Source organism: Aulonocara sp. 'chitande type north' Nkhata Bay, linkage group LG4, assembly GCF_057382095.1.
Source record: "Aulonocara sp. 'chitande type north' Nkhata Bay isolate Kocher_YH1m ecotype deep benthic linkage group LG4, A_spYH_male_GT1.1, whole genome shotgun sequence".
Lineage (NCBI taxonomy): Eukaryota > Metazoa > Chordata > Actinopteri > Cichliformes > Cichlidae > Aulonocara > Aulonocara sp. 'chitande type north' Nkhata Bay.
The window spans coordinates 4,080,185-4,101,748 of NC_141347.1; the positions used below are offsets into that span (position 1 = coordinate 4,080,185).

General features: G+C 40.4%; 2 protein-coding genes across 3 annotated transcripts; both read right to left on the reverse strand.

Annotated features, from left to right (window-relative positions):
* Positions 1–579: 579 nt before the first annotated feature.
* Positions 580–12,069, reverse strand: syt5a (synaptotagmin Va). 2 transcript variants are annotated; one of them, XM_086287994.1, is made up of 10 exons: positions 11,936–12,069; positions 7,077–7,231; positions 6,834–6,848; positions 6,201–6,379; positions 4,679–4,765; positions 4,434–4,601; positions 4,181–4,348; positions 3,959–4,076; positions 3,738–3,871; positions 580–2,028 (listed from the first exon to the last, which is right to left on the reverse strand). In XM_086287994.1, exons 2-10 carry the CDS (start codon positions 7,222–7,224, stop codon positions 1,819–1,821), a joined length of 1,227 nt encoding a protein of 408 aa, XP_086144120.1. In that variant the 5' UTR covers positions 7,225–7,231; positions 11,936–12,069; the 3' UTR covers positions 580–1,818. The 2 variants fall into 2 exon arrangements, with proteins under 2 accessions (XP_086144120.1, XP_086144121.1); XM_086287995.1 differs by lacking the exon at positions 6,834–6,848.
* A 262-nt stretch (positions 12,070–12,331) lies between these two features.
* LOC147331777 (uncharacterized) lies at positions 12,332–15,822 on the reverse strand. Its single transcript, XM_086290514.1, has 9 exons — positions 15,803–15,822; positions 15,566–15,702; positions 15,120–15,414; positions 14,859–15,007; positions 14,472–14,772; positions 14,197–14,342; positions 13,735–13,981; positions 13,061–13,239; positions 12,332–12,955 (listed from the first exon to the last, which is right to left on the reverse strand). The coding sequence occupies exons 1-9, from the start codon at positions 15,805–15,807 to the stop codon at positions 12,891–12,893; spliced, it is 1,524 nt and encodes a 507-aa protein (XP_086146640.1). The 5' UTR covers positions 15,808–15,822; the 3' UTR covers positions 12,332–12,890.
* Between the last annotated feature and the right edge of the window lie 5,742 nt (positions 15,823–21,564).

The following is a 21,564-nucleotide window of genomic DNA, read 5'->3' on the forward strand; positions in this document are numbered from 1 at the left end:
TCTGGCCGAAGGACCTGCAAGTTTATGGCATGTTGAGACATCCATCTGTCCGTCTGCAGTTAACTAGAATTGGTAAATGTCCAACAGTGTTGGTCTGAATTTAATTAAACTTACACATTCAGTTAATGTCCCTGCATCAGTACCAGCACATCCACTGATTTTCAAAATGAGTTAACACACTGATTATGGGCGATGTAAAATAAATAAATAAATAAAAAAAGACTAAGAAATGGTTTACAATAAAATGTGTCAGGTTAATACTCCTTGGTGTGAAGGGTTGTCTTGTATGGGCGATGGAGGGTGCATTTTCCTTTCCTGTGACACCCTGTGCCTCTCTCTAACGCCTCCCTCACATGTTTGGCTCATTGTGTGAGGCAAGGACTAAAAAGGACACAGTGTTAATCCAGTCTTTCACTCGCCTCATTGAATCAAAACACACACACACACACACACACACACACAGATTGGGCAGAGAAATAGACTCCACTTTCAGTGCTGGTAATTTTAAGTTCAGTAAAACCTCTAATGTGCAGTATTATATGTTACATTTTCCAATCTGACACATAATAAATAAATACATTTGTCATTGTTTGGAAACATTTATTCAGCTATTTATTTACAGTCACATTATATGCAATGAAAATGAAAACATCTTTCTTTATACAGTTCTTTATACAGTTTATACACACAAACAGAGAAGGAACCACAAAGAGAAAGATAAATAAGAAGTAAAACATGGAACACTAGATACAACAAATTTCATCACTTTCATTGAAAAGTTTTACGTTGTGTTGAAAACAGGAGCCATGAAGATAAATTCATGGGACAAAATAAGGAATAGAAATTTGAGAAGAAGATTCACACATGAGCTCAGAGCTCCTCTGGTTTTTCCGTTTTGCTCCTCTGGGACGATACAACAACGAGAACTGACAGCCACAGGCTCGGTAGGCTAGTTTTTGCTATTTGGTCTATTTGTACTGTAAGAAACTAACAAAACCACATTTTTAACATTTTTAACTACTAAATGTTAACAGCAATATTTCACATTTCTCCTAAATTCTATAATGTTCAGCGCTTCAACCTCAGTCATTAGACCCAATGTTGTTGTATAAAACTTCATTAAACAGAACTTTGAGGCAGGAAATCTGCTAACAGATTAGCATCCTTGCACTTAAACCTGCTAGTGGCCATGCTAATGTAGTATAAGACTGGGCTGTTGCTGGTCATAAAAATCAATCGAAAAGCAGGAGAAGCAGGGTTTCTAGGAAATGTAGTAGTATTTTGGAGAACTCTATTAACCAGGCAGAGTACCAGAAAAGCAACGTTAACTGCTGCATAATTATACTAATACTAAAGAAGACAATCAGAATTAACCTGAAGACAGGATTTGACTACATAAGTCAGCATAAAGCTTAATGATAAAACGGTCAATAGATAACAAAGAGTAGGAGAGTTTTGCCTTGAAGCTCAGTTAAAATCTTAGATGATGCAGTTTTGTTAGTCCTCCAGCTTTATGGAAGCAAAAAGTTAAACTGTGTTGTGGCTCTTTAATTTATACTTTGTGAGCCATTCAGAGGAAGTGTGCAGTTAATATGTTAATATGTTTGTAAGCATCTCTATAGGATGCACTCAGTATAACACGCAGTCATACAATGACATCCCGAAGTTATGTTACAAAAGGAATTACGTTTAAAACTGAAATATGGTTAAAAATGCATCAAGTTATAAAACTCTACAGGCGTTTGGTTTATTATTGAAACAAACACCCTGCTATGCACACGATGCTGTACACATGTGTAAGTTACTATGTGAGCGTCTTTAGCGGATGGGGGCCTTCAGAGCAGCATCCACCTCCTCCTCGGGCAGCAGCGTATGCCACTGGGCCACAGGACGCCTAGGATTGGCCAGCATGTCTGACCAGTGGCGCAGCCCGACGCCTGAGGCGCCGTAGCCAATCCAGCACTTGCCGATGGCATCGTTGCTGCCCAGCTTGTCATAGTCATATACGGTGATCACCACCTGAAGTTTCTGTGTGAGGAGACAGATGAGGGTCAGGTGTGCACCTTTATTCCAAGTTGAGTGATGTTATTGTAAAGCTTTTGAGTAAACTCAGGTTATGATGGTTGGTCAGGTTTAGCTACTGGGTAATGCAGACCTATGAAAAAGAAAGTTTTAACAGGACTCACTAGGTACGATCCATGATTCAGTGGCTTGTAGACTCACCTTTAGCAATAATTACTTAATTTTTAACCCACTCTTCAACAATCTTGCTTCAAGTCACTGAAGCTTGAGGGCTTTTGTTTGTGTACACCTCTCTTAAAGTCCTGCCACAGCATGTCGATCAGGTTGATACTGACTGGTCATTGCAACACCTTCATTCTTTTTCTTTTCAGCCATCCTGTTGTAGATTTGGATCATTGTCTTGTCGCGTCCCTCTGGAATACTTTGGTAGTACTTTCACATTTATAATTTAACCTCTTAACACCTAGTGTAAGCATCATCATCATCAGTGAGACGTCCTGCCCCCCCCCCAAAAAAAATACTTTTTAAGCAACAAATTGCAAAAATGCTCCATGTTGCAATTATGATACAAATTAAAACTATATGAAATAATATTTGTAATTTAACTTTTTTTCTTTTTAATTCTCAGACGGTTTGATAAACACTATTTTTTATATTTAAATTATTACATGGTTCCAGCTTTAAAGGGTTGATACATGTAGTGACTGGTCTTCTGAGAAGGCTAAATCAAACGGATTCATTTGAAATTTAAACCTATATTATTTCAGTGTTTTCTCTGCTCAGTCTGCTGTAAAACTATATAACATACCGGGCAAATGTGAACTTTGCAAATTATACAACATATTAAAACTGTGGCATGAGTATCATTAGAGGAAGTTGGGGCAAGACTAAAGGAAAATCTCTGCAAGAAGCACAAGATGAAATTTGATTTTAAAATTCTATTGTTTACTTATAAAATTTTAAACAATATGGCACCTGACTACTTAGCTGATCTCCTCTGTCTGTACAGCCCTCAGAGAGCACTAAGATCATCGGGCCAACTGCTCTTGGTGCAACCTAGGTCTCGGCTGAAGACCAGAGGAGACCGTGCCTTTGCCGTTGCTGCACCCAGGCTATGGAATACTCTCCCTCTTCATATTCGCGCGTCAGATTCCATTCAGTCTTTTAAATCACGTTTAAAAACGTATTTGTTTGATCTGGCATTTAAGGCGAATTAGGGTAATTTACATCTGGCTCTGTATTTAGATTATGTAACTATCTTATATTTTATATATTTGTAATTTATATTTTAGTGTGATTTTATTTGTACTGCGATTTTACTGGAAAGCACTTTGGTGTACTTCGGTCTTAAAAATGTGCTATATAAATAAATTTTGATTGATTGATTGATTGATTGATGAAATCACAAAATCTATACGAGCTAGGTAAAAATGTTGCCTTTATTCTTTTGAGTTTCAAGAGCCAATCGAGAGGCAAACATGGGGGCACGTTTTCCAGATGTTTGTGTTTCTTCTCATTCAAACACAGTGCTGGAATTTTCAGCCTAAACCTGGCACAGCAGTATTTCTAACAGCCTCTGTTTCAGGCCTCCTAAAATAAAATAGTGCACAAGCTGAATACAACCACAGGAAAAAACGTTGCACAATTTAAGCCCTGTCCATTGATGCAACTCTCTGGTCTAAATATGACGGGGTCAAACTGTGATGCATACAAACCTGGATCTGGGAGAACGGGATCTCGAAGCTGAAGCTCTCATTGAAGTAAGGATTCAGTGTGTTTTGCTTGACTGACGTCTTCTTCTTTTTGATTCGTTTGCCGTTGTGTTGAAGAACTACCTTAACGAAGGGATCTGAGAGAGAGACATGACATCAGGATAATCAGTTAGCAGAGCTCTCCAGAGTCTTTAACAAGCACAAGTACGAGTATGTGTGTTCACCTGACAGTCCTCCAACATCCATCTTCTTTAGATTCTTGGCTTCCATAATGTTAACCGTTAACTTTCCGGCAGTGGGGACATAACGAAGGGAAATACAGATATCACCGAGTTTCTCTTGCTGTCAGGAACAAAAAATAAACACAGGGATTTGGTTATCTTGCCCAAAACCGGTATGTACCATTAGATTTATCATGTTTCCAGGAGATGGAAAAACACCTTTACCTCCTCTTTTTCTCCTCCAACCAGATCCCGCCATTCATGTATTGGCTGGCCGAGGTCTATGGAGTTCATGGGGATCTTGATTTCACCGATGACATCATGTTTACCAAAACGGTCAAAGTCAAAAACTTGCAGCACCAAAGTCTGACCGCCCAGTTCACTGTAGGGTATCTGAAGAAGAAAATTATTAACAATGTTGAGTGATGAGGTGGTGCTCAGCGATTTAAAAATATAATATCATCAGTGTGATTCAAACCTTAAAGGTGAAGGTCTCATTAAACACAGGGCAGAGGTTCTTGCGCTGGACTTTGGTTTCAAATTTCTTTTTCTTGTCTGGCAACATGTAGACTTTGACGTAGGGGTCTGAGGTGCCGCCCATGTCCATGGCTGGGAGATCCTGAGCCTGGAGGATGCCAACTATCAGCTGCAAGAGGAGGGAGGAAACAGATGTTAGATGAAGGTCATAAAATCCTTCTTTTATTGGGTTAAATGTGTGTGTACCTGATTATCAGTGAAGTTATAATCCAGTGTGTACTCAAGTTTGCCAAGGGACTCTTTCTCCTCCTCCTCCTTCCCTTCCTCTCCTTCCTGGAAGACACAAATTGGATAGAAGTTAACACACCATGCCACACCATGATTCTGCAAAATGTCTAAAATATGGAAAAGAAAATGAACAAGGAAGGCTTAAATGTAAATATTTAAATATAATACTCTGGTTTGGAGTCTGTGTGAAAATATAACCCTTTGATGAAATAATCTATATTCTCCAGTGCCCAAAAGCAAAGTACTGGCAGTTCTGACTCCTTTTGTGTTTACCCTAGTGCACTGTGGCTGTTGTGTGCAGTTTAAGCAGTGATTTCAGCCATCACTAGTCTCAACCTGGATAAAGGCCAAACAGCTGTGAACAGTTAATCAGTGATTACAATCAGATAGAAAACCCAGAGCTGCAGCTAACTCCATCTGTTGACACGCAGAGGGTGGAGGATGTATGCAGCCATGGATCTTTCTTGATTCACATCCCAATAATAATAATTATACCTAATAACACCCTCATTTCCTAATTTTAAATTTGATACTGCAGCCAGCAGCTGATAGCTTAGCCACAAAATTGTAAAAAAAAAAAGAAAAAAGAAAATCTACATTCTGCTACCATTTAGGATAAATTAGGCTAGCCTTGGGCCTTAGGCTTCCCTTTCTTTCTGTTCCTAATAGCTGCTTAGCATAAAAAGCTCTGCAAATGTGTGATAATATGTGGCAGTTAGGGTGAATGTTGCATAGCCTGTAGAGATCTGTGTCCCTCCATTGATACGCTTCCTCAGACAATCACTGACCCACCACCAAATTCGTCATGCTGAATAATGTTACAGGCATCACAATGCTCTCCACAGCTTCTGCAGACCATCTGTGGGGCATAGACGTCCGTGGTGGACCTGCCAGTTCTGGTCTTCTATTGCAAATAGAAATCAGGTTCACAGTGCCAGACAATAAGCAGAGGGCCCACTAGAGGCCCTGAGGGTACCCTCATGAAATCTGTTTTTGAGTGTTTGGTCACACACATTCACACCAGCTTCCAGCTGGATGTCATATCGTAGCTCAGGAAGTCTTCATCCCGTTCTTCTCGCACAAAGAAGCAGATTCTGGTCCTGCTGAATAAAAGATCCTCTAGAGTCTGATCCAGCTCTCCTAGAATATCTGTTTGTGTCCTGGAATCTCCTCCATGCCCTTGAGAGACAGCAAACTCACTGACAGTGGAATATATTAATGTGGCATCCTGGAGGGGTTATATATTATATGTAGCCTCATGCTACCAGCGGTAACACTGACTGTAGCCAAATGCAAAACTAATAAAAGATAAGGGGTAAAAATCCTCCACGTGTAAAAACATTCCTGTTTTGGGGGTTGTCTCAATGTTGCCCCTCTACTGCACAACCCACAGTAAGGGAATTTTAGACCAAACTAAGCAGAGTTACCAAGTAGTGCAGGTTTTCTTCTTTTTGAAGAAAAGAAATTCCTCTTTTCTCACCTTTTTCTCCTCTCCCTCCTCTCCCTCCTTGTCCTTCTTCCTGCGTCCTCGTCCTCCCTTCCTCTCGCGGGCCTTCTTGGGCTTGCCCTTGTTGAAGCACTTCTTGTAGATGCAGAATCCCAGGCAGCCGACAAGAGCAAGGACCACAACCACAATGGCACCCACAGCCCACATGGGCACTGGAGAAAGGATGAGAGGAAGGGGAAATGTAGATTAGTGCTGCATAAAAAGAAAAGAGTGATCACACTGCACAGGTCAGAAAGTCAAACGCTTTTAAAGTGTTAATGTTAATGTGTCATCCAACATAATCAGCTCACAATATCATGGCTTCTTGGGCTTCCAACAGGTTTAGTGGCCCTCAGCCCTCTGACTGGTTTAAATCAAATTATTAGCACTCTTACTGTGAGCATTTATCTCAAAGCACTGCTGTTTCTAAGAAATGGTAGCTAGCTATACTGTAGATGAGTAAATAAACTTAAAGACTGACTCTATAAAATACTTGCTTTTAGGGTCAACATTTTATCAGTTGCCTTTTTTCATGTGTCTGCTGTTCCGCCCAGGATGAGTTGGAATAACCTTAAGAACGTGACTCTGTGCACAAACACAGCAGCATGAGATGTGAGATGAACTTACTCTTGAGTTTATGATCTTGGAGAGCAGGACAGAAAGGTCACAAGGCGAAGAAACGAGAGAAGACAGAATGGGAAAAATGAATGACAGGATGATGAGATGAAAGAGACTGAGATAGATACCCTGATCTGCTTTCTGATGCACAATTTCATCTAACATTTTCCTTAAGTTTACAATATGAAAGTTTGTGATTTTTTTCTTTTCAGCTTAAACTGTAACGTTATGTTTAGATAGCCGTGTGCTCACTTGGCAGATGTGTGAGCTCATTAAAGAACTTGTTCTTCACGCTGTTAAACTGGTGGTGGGAGACGGGTGGTGGAGGGGGTGGCCGCTCCTTCTCCTCCTCCTCAGCTGCCCGGCGGAGCCGCACTCCAGCCATGTTGACCAGTCGCATTGTTGCTCTGTAAAAAAAAAAGGAAAGCAGACAAACAATAAATAACAGGATCCAAGCTGATCGTAAAGAAGACTTGACGGAGACAGCAGCGTGACGATAGGATTGCAAATCGGCAGATTTAGGAGACAGAAAACCAGAAGAGATGCATGTTCAGTCACAGTCAGTCCTTCTCTTTGTGTGTTGATACACCACTGCTGCTTGTCATTAAAGGGCATTTGTCTATGCATGCTTTCATTTTTCTCCTTCCCCTCATGCCCCTCCCTGAATCTGGTTCTGCGGGAGTTTTTCCTTTCCACTGTCATCAAGCGCTTGCTCTCTGGTTGTCGTTTTCCTTTTTACTTTGTAAAGCCTTATAATGTGCTTTCAGCTGGCATTTGCTGTGGATCAGCATTCACATATAAAAATATAAAAGCATATGAAAATTAAATTGATATGAAATGAATCAAATAAATTAAATTCATTGTTAAAAGTTAAATTAGAGTTTCCCTGCAACAGATTGGTGGCCTGTGCAGGGTGCACCCCGCCTCTCGCCGGGTGCACAGCAGTTCATTTGTATTTATATGGTTGATAAAATGGTTGTGATCAGGCAGCCACACATGTCCAGCAATGGTGGGCAGCTTTTGGGAACAATATTACAAATTGATTGTGGGGAGGTTAAAACCTCCACTAATTTTAGTCTTTAGATTAATTGGATTTTTTAATTTTACCTACACGATGCAACAGAATTACTACAAAGTGCAGTAAAGTAATAGCTCTTCTCACTGTTTCACTCTGATTTAAATGTGCCCTCATTTCATTCTGTCCTTTTTGACCTTTGACCTGGCTGTAATCCCTTTAATCCTCTCTCCATTGCCTCATTCTCATGCTCAAAGTGTGTGCTTAGTCTAAAGCATTGTGTTTTATCAGGTAAGTGAAATATTCAAACTCATTTGTGTGTAAGTGTCACTGTAACTTCATCCCTTTTACATAGACTGCTGTTGTGTAGTTTAATCTGTTATATTTGATAAGGTATTCACATATTTCATACATTGTGTTCAAACTAGATAACAAGTAAATGTATCTGTACGTTTTCTGAATGTATAATAATATAGTAGGAAACTGAATTACCCAGTAAAATCAGGTGCTTTTAGAGTTCCACATGTACAAGATTAATAGAACAATCAGCATATTCTAGACTACCTATGCAACAGTTTAAGGAGCCAATTTTTGATTGATATTTAATTTCATTATTTAGAGATTTTTTTAAGTAGCCCCTTTGTGGCCCCTACAATTTGTAGTGAAACTTAAAAAGGTAAAAGTTGTGCCTTCCTGCTTCACCCAAGACATTTCAAATCATGCAACTTTTCCTTTGAAGGCAAACAGTTGATGTTTCTGGTTTGTTTTGCACTTGTCACAGTTTGCGCATGTTTACATCAAAGTTAAGAGAACCCACTGTGCAAACTGGCAGTGACCACAGCAATTTGTTAGCGACCAAATCAATCAAATGAAGGTTTTTAACCAGGAAACTCCAGAACCAGTTACCTACCAGTTGGAGACTACACTTTTTTCCCTAGCAGCCAGACATTAACAGCTAACAGGACTAGGTCTGAATGAGTAAGGTCTGATTTATTTTCTCAAAGACATTTTTTCCAGGTTTTCTCAAATCCAAAAATTCACTTAATACAACCTGATGTTAAAGGCATACTTTTTTGGAGCGTTTGGCTAACAAGCTGTTATTTTGTGAACATCTCTGTTTGTCAGTCAGTAACACTTCCCGTTTCTGATTCTTGGTTTACACTAACACACTTCTAGTCCATTTGAAAGTGGCTACATTGTTTCATTTTCTACAATGTAACAACCTAATACAAATACATATTACTCATCTTACCTATGTAGCTGAGCAGATAAATAAGCTACATCATAGCAGACCACAAGGTTAGTTACTTTTAAACACACACAGGCCCCTCCCACGTCCCTCTGTCGCTGCACAGCACTGTAACAAGATTAATTGCCAAAGGTAATCCAAAAATCTCAGGCTTAACCAAATTAAGGACAGTTTGCCTCTCCGGGGTTCCTCCCCTTTCTCCGCCCACACTGTCACCACTTCTCCTTCACTCCTCCTCCCTCTGTTGTCTCCATCTGTCTGTGATTAGTCCTGATTTAGATACATGTCTCCCTGCTGATATGCACTACTGCACACGGAGAGGCTCATAGGCAACATATTTCAATAATGAGATCTGGTTCAGCTGGCAAGCTTTGTTACAATGACCCTTACAGCCCCCTGATTGTATAAGCAGAGGATTAGAGAGGGAGACCGAAGCATGTTTGTGTGTCTGTGTTTGTGCATGCAGATAGATACATAGAATAATTCACTGTATGTGTATTTTGAATGGATTTGCACACCGCACATTGCTGTTAACACTAAACTGCATCAAAAAGAGGTTAAAACATATTTACACACAAAAATATAAAAAACATGTGAGTCAAAGTAAAATACAATTAAATTATTTCAATTGCAAATAAATGAATGCTTCATTTTATGTTTTTACAGGATGGGATCATCAGCGTATAACATATTAGTTTAAATCAAATAAATGTCTCAGTAGGTATAAGCCTCAGATGGTATAGTGAGGATCCTGGATAATAGCAAGCATCATACTATGTATCATATTACTGTTTATGCCACAGGAAGGTGTGTTAAATAACCACCTGTTTGGAGGGATTTAGAACACCCCAAAACCTTTGGATGATAATTGCACATGTTTTCTGGGTCACAGCAGCTTTAAGCTGGGCTCCACCCAAAGTCAGAATCCTGGTCAGTAATGTGTGTGTCTGTCCAGAATTTAAAGCTTGGAGAAACACAGTCCACCCAAATCACACGTCAGAAGACTGAAATTCAGTTGAAAGATTATTAATGTGAACCAACTCTTGAAGAGAAAGGATGCCCCACACACAATAGTAGCAACGGTTTCTTTTTCCTGTTTTGTTAAGAAAACTCGTGTTACAAACAAAGAAACCTGAATCTCAGAGTTTGTCAAACATGACAATAGCCAGTAAAGTGTATTAATATTCTGCATCAGCCTCACAATCTCATGTTCTTTAATTGCAGTGTTGTATAACTGAGTAAAAGGACCCTATTGTGACTGACACTGTATAAATGGTATTCATAGCAAGAGTGCTTGTTTTAGCATAGAATAAACTGGAAAGGAGACAATTCCAGCTGACACAAAATGCAGCAGACATGTGAATCAGCACTTTGTTTTTCATTTAATGCACTAACTTGTTCCTATGATTAAAAACTCAAAACTCAAAAATGTTTGCACAGTACTGTAAAATCTGCACTTTGTGAAAGTGCTGCCAAGAGGAAGACAGCTTAGAAAGGTGTTCAGCGTATACAGGTTATTAGCTATGATGTAATAATCAGATTTGTGTTATGGTTAAAGAGTAAATCATGCATACCATTCAGCACATCAACCTTTCATATAGGATTTGCAGTTTAAGCTGCATTAGTCTTCTTAAAGTTGCTCTGTATCTGCAAGCCCCTTTGCTACCCATCTCCATCTCACCTTGATAATGAGGTAATATTTTGTATCTGGGTTGTTCATATGATCACGTCTTGGATACAAAAACCCCCAAAAGGATAAAAATGCACTTTGTAAAACATCAAAGATGCACTTTTCTGTAGTTTGTCTTCAGAACATCATCGTTTCACCTCATCGATCTGGAAATGCGCTGGATACTCTGGTGATCGGCACTGTTGGAGGAACTACAGATTGTGGATATTCCTTGCCAATACATTGTCTTTCATAAAGGAGCACAAGGTGACTCACAGCTGGGGCTCTACTGCTGTTTTTAACAGCAGCTCTGTGGATGGCATTTATTGCCTGCTGGCTGGTTCATCATTTTATTTACAAGGAAACATCTCAAAAGCTATTTTTGAAATGTTGCACCTCAGAGTTTACAGAGCTGACGTATACAAGCTTCAGTGAGCCATCAGATCATCCAACATGCCTCCACCAAATACTTGGATTGATTAATCAAATAGACTTATTGATGTCTAAACCCCACTTCTTCCTGTTAGTAGATGGAAAATGAACCAACAAAAAAATCAAGGTTCACCTCTAATACAGCAGCCCATAGCTGCCAACCATGACAAAACAGATCCTTTTTGTGGAATAGATTAGCTTATCAAAACAAAGTTACTGGAAAAAGTCATCTGCACTTACAGTAGCCCTGACAGGAAAGAAGCAAACCTTTAACCTCCATAACAAACAGAGATGTTACAGGCGAATACAGCAGGTGACTTCACGTGATCACAGACACTAGAAATAGAGGTAGATTCCTATAATCCACTTAAACTAATCTTTGCCACCTTAGGAATCCTACACTATGTATCATCAAATGTATTTTCCAAGAGGGAACTTTCTCACTGCTCAAAAACAATCGATACTCAATAACTGAAGGGTGCAAATTAATGTCTACATGGTTATATCTTAAGAAATTTACAGCATGACTGTAATATGCTTATAAATACACAGACGTGTACAAAAGCAGGGAGGTATTAACTGTAAATAAGACCTGAAATAAGACACTAATAGATACAAAGCTTGATACTTTATATCTATAGACAATATTAATGTCAACAGTTTGATTAAATGTATATTTTATATGCATTATATACCTAAAGTAAAACATGATACAGTGAAAATAAAAGAGGAAAAGCATAACTCACATGATGTAACCTCAGTCCGTCTTGTGTCTTTTTCTGTTATTACTTTCTGCATCCAAATGTTCTCCACCATAAATCCTCCACCACTGATTAAAGAGAAGCTGGTGTGCACGACTGTCTCTCTCTCTCACCCCCTCTGCACTAATCCTTGCAGTATCCCTCACTGCCAGCTACTAACTAATCACCTAGTTTAGTTCTGTGTTTTTTCAGCGGTGATCTGCATTTCATTGCTAAGATCATTCATATAATACAGAAACACCTTTAAAGCTACTTTTGTAATCAAATTAAAATCAAATGGTTCATAAAGGTTCATTAACACAGTGACACTTTATTTTTTAAACTAGCAGAGAGGAAACATACAAACATACAATCACTATAGTGATGATGCTATGATACATTATATTGCAACAAACACTCTAATCTATCAAATATATACAATTGTGGGTAAAACATTTGTATATAGCAATTAGATGTTGGCACTTACAGAGCCCTAGACAATGTCTGTGCAAAGTTTCATCATGATTGGTCGACTCATCTAGGAGGAGATGAATGGGGTCAAGCTGGTAATTACATGCAATATGTTTCTGATAATACGGCAACTAACAGTAATAAATTGTAAATCACCGATCTGTCTATATATAGAGAAAAACCCATTTAACAGAAATTCATAGTTAACTTTTACATTTGCACTCAGTAACCTAGTAACAAAGGAATATAACCTGAAGTTGAGTTGTGCTCACTGATAAAGCCTCATTCAAACTGATGGAATCGTTGTAGCAGTTAGTCTGCATTTATAAATTGGACAGCAATTATTTGAAACCTTCACTAATCTCTCTCAGAGTGACTGCAGTCAGTCCAAGTCCGACTGCAGCTGTTTGCAGAAAGGTTGCCTCCTATAAGGTGAGATGAGCCCCCCTTATACACATTGCAATTTGCATTTGCAATATGTTGTTGGCCTTTACTCTAGGGTTCTGTCTTTCTTGGTGCTGTAGAAATACACTCTTTGCATGTCGTCCCCAGCACCTAATGAACAGAGAGTAGAGTAATTAATCCCCAGAAACACGATACTGTGAGGAATCACAAGTGTACAACAAATCGCAGAATGCATTACAGTGGTATAAGCCCAACCTAATTGGCAAATGAAGTTGAGTTGTTTCCCACAGTGGATGTCCTTCCACTGGAAGTCCTCTGTGCTGCCCATGCCGCCACAGGTGTTCGAATAATAGCGAGGGACCCAATTTTGTGGCCAATGGAAGAAATTCATGGAATGTCCAGACATCCAGAACCAGTCATTTCCTCTTAGTGACCTGTTGGACAGAGTGAACAAAATGCTGCTGTTTATGTTACCTGTGGATGTTTAAAAGCTTTTTCTCTTTTTTCCACAATTATATGATGCAGATTTATCTTTATGATGTTAAATGGGGCCAAAAACCTAAAACCAACCATTCATCCATTTTCTTCCTCCTACCAAGTTCAGGGTTATTATGAACTAACTGCACTCCTGTGACCCTCGGTTAGATAAGTGGTGCTCTGTTGGTAACTTTGTGTGTTCTCTATCTTCTTTTAAACCTTTCCTAGTCAGTTTGAGTCATTGTGTACATTGTTTGCATTGCTTTGTGGTGATATTTTTATTTGATGTGGTTACTTCTTCTTCTGTCTCTTTGTGGTCATTTCACATTTCTAATCATTGGATAGATTTCTTTTTACATTGTATTGCAACTGGACATGAACAACATCTCATTCATATTATGTCCTGTTCATTCATTGAGGTGTTAAGAGCATTTACATGATAAGCACAGTACCTGCGCAGTCCCAGCCAGATGTAGTCTGTGAGGGTGAAGGGAAGGCTGCCCAGCAGCTGCTCCAACTCGTCTTGCTCCTGTTGGCTGTGAAGGCTGAGCAGGTCCCAGTGATGATGTCTACAGTACATCAGAGCATCAGACCAGCAAAGCCTCTTTCCCACAACCATCACATTCCTCTCGCCCAGCAGCACGCTCACAGTGGGAGGAGATGGTGGAGGAGTTGGTGGAGGAGTGACAGCTTTGGGGGCTGAGAAGAAAAATTTTGACAGGTTGCGTTTGTTCCAACCATGTTTGGTTGTTTTCATTTTGTTTTAACAGGCTGAATTGTAAGGTTGCTTTCAGCTCCAAATTAAAACATGAATACTGAGAGGTGGAAAGCAATATAGAGACAATAAAGAAAGCAACAACAAGCACATGCAACCACAACATATGGTGCTAGAAACAAACACACCACGGCCATACCAGAGAGAGAAGCAAACACCTCCACTTCACACATCGTCAGTATTTTCTGAGGTCCTGGTAAGAACACAGTGATGTAGCGACCTTCCATTTCATTACACTGGAATGTGTGTGTTGGGGAACTCCCTAATGAATTGATAGTGCCACACCTGATAGATTTACACAAACATCAAACTTATTTTATCTACAAAAGAAAATGTTTTGGCTAAACAATAATGTGCTGTTGTTTAAATGAGAAAAATAAAATCATAAATATTTATGGAGAAATCATGTCCTACATGGAGTTTTTAATTCCATTTTGATCCAGTGAGTTCCCAATCAAGATCTGCGCCCCAATAAGCCTGTAAGCTGTACTCCCGACTCTGTTGATGATGGTGACAGCAGTGACCTTATGGAGACCCAACAAGTCTATGTGCCACCAGGGCGAGTCCTCTGTTGGTGAAGTGTGGGTACAGCATCCTTGTGGCACTTGTCCATTTCTGCATCCATCGACAGCTTTTGAGGCCCAATATTCTGTCCCAGACCAAGTCGATGACTGTACTGTTTCTTTGTTTAAGGCCACATTTGGAAGCGGTTCCACTGAGTATCGAAAAGAACAAACAGACATGAGTCATTATCAGGCAGGTGTGTTTCAGTAGATCAGATTCACTCACTAAAAGCTCTACCTCGGGCAGCATACACCTCCACTTCACACAGGGTGAGAGTTTTCTTCTGTCCAGGAAGAAACAGGTTCACAAAGCGACCCTCCATGCTGCCTCCGTCACACTGGTATGTGTAGGTTTTACCCGCTTTTATGTGGGAGATGGAAGCACACCTGACAGACGAATATATGCAGACAATATTCTGTTAATATGGATTTTCCCAAAGTTGGATAGCATGTATCTCTTAATTTCATTTCATAATGAAAATTGAATTCTCATCATTACTTGGGATTATTGTTTCCATTGTTCTCCAGTGAGTTCCCTATTCGGATCTCAGCTCCATCCAGTCTTTCAGCACAGCAATCTCCTCTGTTGGTGACTTTTACAGTAGTGATTGTAAAGCTGTGCTGCAGGTCTACCCGCCACCAGGGGTCGGTCTCGTCTTCAGCAGTGTGGCTGCAGAACCCATTGGTATAGAACGAGTTCCGTCTACCGTCGATGGCTTTGGATGCAGCAGCAAAAGAGAGCGTAGATGACTGAGTAGCTTCTCCTTTAAGTGCTAAATTGGGTGATGGGTATCCTTGAAAGAAAACCAGGAAAAGTTGGTTTCTGCAGAAGGTGCACTGTGCAGTTATTTTAAAGGTCACACTTAATTTTCATAACATTTTCTGAGTTTCAGAGTCTATGAAATACCAGACGTCTGTATCAGCATCAGACTGAAATGTGATTACCATAGTACACTTCAACCTCACAGAGACTTAGGATCTTCTTGCTTCCAGGGAGAAACACTGTGACGTACTGTCCTTCAAAAGACCTGCAGGGAAAGTAAAATGTCTGTCCACTGGGAAAGTGAGAGATCACAGCACACCTGTGTATGCAAGAGCCCAAAAAAAACAGAAAGAAAGTGAAGGAATAAATCTTATTCACATAATGATTTCATTATTTGGGGCTTTATCAAGTGTTTTCACCTCATGCTTTCATGGTCATTGATCTCTGTTGACTTTCCAATCCAAATTTCAGCACCATCCAGCCCGTTTTCTAGTTCTACTGTACTGGTAATTAGTACAGCGCCGATTCTGTACACTTTCTTCAGGTCTACCCTCCACCAGGGATCAGATTGTGAGGTGGTAAGTGTGCAGGACCCTCTTTGATAGCTCGAGTCTCTGTTGCCATCAACTGCCTTGTCAGCAAAACCCAGGCTGTCATTGTTTGAGGACTGTACAGCATTCTGATTCAGTGCCAGGTTTTGGAGGAGATGACCTTATTAAGAAAAAAAACTGTAGTAATTAGTCAAATTAATAGATTACTCTGGGAGTCGAGGGTGGTGGGAAGGGGTGTTGGAGTAGGGTTGTACCTGTTGGTGCACCAGATTCCATCAAGAAGAAAATACCTGTTAACATAAAGTATTTAAAGAGCTTTAGTTTTCTTACATCCAAAAGAAACATAATATAAGCCCAAAACAAAAAACAAAACATTTGGTCAAACCCAGGACCATGAGATTAGAACGGGTTCTTGATTTTTCAAAATAGGCACCCAAAGAGGAAAGAATTAAGGGAAGATAATATTCCACAACATCTCTAAGTGAGCAAAGCAGGTTATGAGTAAAAGAAGAGTACATTTTGTGATTGTGCACTTTTTTCCTTCATAATTGTGGTTCATGGTGTGGGTTTTAGATAGATTAAAACAATAAAATATCTGGCATTGATTCTTTATATGGGAAAATACATTTAGTAAAAGGTAATTTGTCTTACCTGTGAAGATCCAAATATAATCCATGCCATTCATGTCTCCTTGAAATGTCAAATCGATTATGAAATTGAACAAATGACATTAATTGCTCGTATACACCAGCTGGCAAGTAGAGGACTTACTTTCTCCGTAGTTTTCTTCAGAGTACTACAAATAACATACTGGATTTAGTCTGGTAAAGGAGAACATATGGAACTTTAATGAGTGTTCGTCAATGTTTGCATGAAGGAAGACACACCCAAATTTGGGTCATCCAAACAACTTAATTTGCACTTTCTGTGAGTTTCCTGACACTGCCAGCCCCTTAAGTTTCTATGTTTTGCAAATGTTTTGCATTTGAACGGTCTCACATGTCAGAGCACTGACAAAGAGTCAGAGCACTATTGAGCTACTTGACCTAGCTGTCTTAGCTAATTTTAGACTGAGTATTAGTCAGGATTCAGAATTCATCAAAGTACAATACAGGTGGTGGTGTGAGTGGATTCCACTTTGTTAATGTTGACAAGGCCACTCAACCAAATATAATTTTGGCTGTTCATTACACTTTGCCGAAAGCTTCTTGGGCCACAGCTTTGGAAGCTGCCTCATCCAGCAGCTTTCGTAATATTTACCATCAAGCCAGGAAATGGCCAGTGCACGTGTTTTAATAGGACTCTCCTCAGTTTGCTGCATGCTCTGTCGTGTTCAGAGAGGCTAGAATTCATCTCGGCCCCAGCTATGCTCGTTATAATACCACTCTTATGCAGGCCAGTGTATGTTCTTTTGCGTCAACCCCATTGCAAGAGATGTTCATGTGGGGATTCAGGAGCACCAAATCCCACTGCACGTTATGTTTCAAGGAATTAGGGAATGACTGCTGACCACAGAAAAAAGAATTTTGACCAGTTAGAGATGCACCACTGAAAGATGGCTAATTAGTATTTCTGCACAGCATGGCTGGGAGGAGTATGAGAGATCTGGGTATATAGTAGGGATGGGTATCGTTTAGGTTTTATCCGATACCAGTGCCAAATCGGTACTTTTGAAACGGTGCCGGTGCTTAAACGGTGCTCGAACCGGTGCTTAATAAAGAATGGAGAACACAAACTTTGTCCAAAAACCTCTCATGTTCAGCTGTTTTGTTTTGTTTTTGTAAAAAGATAACAATGTGTGCCTTTTCTGCAGCTATGTGGCATATATGGTATCACTCTTGGCTGGAAGCAGCGCTTAAACAATGAAAAAAAAAACACAAACTTTGTCCAAAAACCTCTCATGTTTAGCTGTTTCCCACTTTTTCTTTGGTCATTTTAGCCTTTTTGGCCAGGGTGAAGGGAGTCTCTGCCATCAAACAAGAAGACAGCCGCATGTAGCTATGATGATGTTTGCTAGTTCACCTTACATGCATTAATGTAATAGCGTGGTTAGCCTACTCAATGTAAATTATACACGAACAACATTAAGCTACTCACACAGAGAAGAACGGCTGCTGCCATCAATATCCTCATCATTTCTGCTACACTGGCAGGGCTAGGGGCCACGACTCTCCTCTTCGTGTTTTTGGGGGATGTTGCATAACAGGCACCACACCCGCAGTAGATGTGCTCGGTGTGAGGTCTCGCAGCAAGCTATCAAATACGGCGCATTTCTCGGCTTTTAAAAAAAAACGCTATGCGTCGCCAGGTGTTTCATCAGTTTCGAGGTGTTACCTCCTTTGACAGTATCACAGTATCAGCTTAAAGCACTTGTTGCTGCTGAGTTTGCATCTTTTGCTGTGAAGTACAGCCAGACTTTTGACCGCTTCGCCTTGGACATTTTTAATCTGTAGCTCTGCTCTAAAAGAACGCACGTACCTGGACCCGCCTACTATCCTCGGAAACGTAAAATGATTGGCTAGAAGTGTATCACAGCTCAGGGAAATAAAGCACCGAAATGTGCGCTGCTTTTCGGTCTGGTTACTACCGTTTATGTCAGAACCAGTGCCATCATGGCACCGGACACCGGTACCCATGCCTAGTATATAGAGTCCAGAAAGCACCTAAAGAGAGTGGGGCAGTATATACACTTGCATCTTCAGATAGCCATAGCAAAGTAAACCATGTTCATTGTAGCTTTCTAAAGGATGTAATATGATAAATCGTTATATAATACTTTTCATATATTATGTTACACATTACGCTGAGAGTGGTTCTGTTGCTGAGTTGGAGTCATCCTGTTATCTCTTACTACCTCAACTGCTTCAATGACGGGAACACAAGTGAGGAGAGATGTTACATCATACGAAACCATCTGCCTCCATAATGACGTCTCTCGCCTTCTCAGAAAAATCCAGAAATGTGGTGTTTAGAGCTGACTACCAACAGGTTGAGGATCAAAGCCAGAAACTTTGAGGTGTTATAGATGACCAAGTTGATCAAATAAACAATATGGTCTTACAGGTACACCCCTTGTACCTGTTCTCAGTATCTTCAGTAAACCATACAGAATTGGTGTAGTTTCCCCTGGTTATAGCCTGTGGCATGAGGTCCGGTTAATAGCATCGTCCTGTTTCAGACAATCTTCCTGTAACTACTTCCTGGGTCTCGTTTCAGGGGCTCATAATTTTCCCATGATAGTCTTTCTGGTTTAGCAAAACTGCGCACCAACCCTTGTCTGACAGAAGGACGACAATGTTGTTGTCTTTACTAAGCAATGTGAGGGCCGGGGGCTTTGCATTGCTGCGATAGGCCAAAACTTCCACATCTGCTTTCACATCTGCACTGTGTTTTTTTTAAATTGCTGATTTTGTGGCTGTGATCATTTCCACTCGTGAGATTTTTCTCAGTGTTCAGTCATTTTGCGAGAATGTTGTTCACTGCTTGAGTGACTTGTCTGCCAGAAACATGCTCATGTATCCACATCCTCAGTGTGGCATCTTTCTCTCATCTAGTGGCTGAGAATACGCTCTGTGTTTTGCTGATGTCAACAAGTAAGTCAAACTTGCTTTGTTGCCTGGTCTTAGACTGTTCATGCTGTGCTGGATGAGCCTTTTCAATGAATTCAAACACCATTTGAAGGGTATTCTCATCTAGACTCACTGTAAGTCTCAATCGGAGCCGCTTTCGAATTTAACACATCGATGGTAAAATTTGTTTGTCTCACCTGTTCATTGAGCAGCTGGCTCTGTGCCTTCTGGAAGATTTTTGTTGTGGTTTCTGTAGTCAGCGCTCTTATGTTAAGTTTGCTCACATACTAGGTTGAGGCAGTCCTTCCCAAAGTTGGTTAAAATGTCTTAATGCATGCTCAATGATCCAGGTAAGGAAATCCTAAAAAGTTGATTCTGTTCAAGTGAACATTGCGTTTTCAGTGGAACAAATATTCTGTCATTCATCCAAGTGACTTCTTCAACCTAAGCTTCCTGCAGGTTTCCCCAACCTTATAAACAGTACATCTGCAAAATGACTGAAGCTACACTGATTAACAATGGGCCGTGGTGTCACCAACAAACTAAGCCCAAATCATCACCCGTGCTTGAAAGTTGGTATGAGATGTTTGTCTTGATATGCTGTGTTAGTTTTCTCCAAATATAGCAGTGCATTATGGCCAGACATCTCCACTTTGTTCTCATCTGTCCAAAGGACATTGTTCCAGAAGTCATGTTCCTTTTAGAGGAAAGAGGAATTCAATTGAATTCAACGGAGGGTGAAATTAATGTGGCAACAAAACAGACTGAGGGGTATAATTAGCAAGTGCCAGTAGCCCTTGGTTAAATCTAACATCGGTGCCTAACCGGTCCAGCAGCTCATCGACCCGGTACATGGGGTAAGCATCAAACTGTGACACTTCATTCATCTTGCAGTAGTCAACATAGAACCGTTTAGACCCTTCTTCACCACAAGAACTACGGCGCTGCATCAGGCGCTGTGCGACTCTTTGCCATCATTGCTGGTGTTGCATAATGGGGCACAAGATGACCTCTCTTGACAGTTCTAATAAATATGAAAACATTCTTCTCCACAACAGAAACCTGTAACAGAAACCTTGAAAAAAGGTGGGTAGGGCTAAAAAGAAATATAAAATAATATCTACAGCTCACATCTGACAGTCAAACAATTAGAACTGTTAATGGTAAAACACTCCCCCCTAGTGGTCAAAGTTCCAGTTCAACTTCTGTATAGAACAGGGGTCGGCAACCTGCGGCTCTTTTGTCCTTATACTTCAGTATTTAGCTAAAGTGTATTTTATTTGTCTTTAGTTCTTTTTTTAACTTGTAGTTCTAGAAGATTATTGTGATATTGAAATATAAAATAATATTATTTTATTATTTTTCATCGCTCAAAATAAGCGTCACACTCGCGGAAGCCGGTGTACCCGCCGAAACGCCTGCATTTATCGAGACTTTCAAACCCAGGTAGGCCAATTATGGATCTTTGGATCCACATTATGTCAGCAGCTGTTCTCCACCGTGAACTATGTTACAAACAAACAGCGCTCACGCCTCACAGACGACAGCTTACAGTCCTGCGTAAACTGACTTCGTACAGCCCTGATCTGCAGACGCTGTGCGCAGAGGTTCAGGAGCAGAAGTCCCATTGTAAACTTATCACGGCAGGCCCGACGATGTTTGCATGAACACGCTTTTCAGCATCTCTATATTGACCACTTTTCACACACGGTTGCTGTGCGCACACAGCCGGCTGTAGCTTTGCAGCTCACAGCCCGACACACACCAACACAACAGCAGAGAGAGCACAGACGTTAAAGCGGCGAGGCGTGATTGCGGGTGCCGCTCAGGTGCGTCGCCTCCCCAGCAGCGGCGCTGCAGACCACGCCCCGCCACACACATTAACCAGGTAAAATACATATTTAGGCAGAATTTTGCAAATATCTATTTTTCATTTTTTAGCAGCATAGTGCTTTTTTTCCAATTAGTTTTTAAAAGTCAGGTCAAAGCTCCAAAAGCACAAAGGTGATATAACAGTTTTTGTTTGCTGGATCATTTTAGTTCAGCATCTTTCCTTTTCTT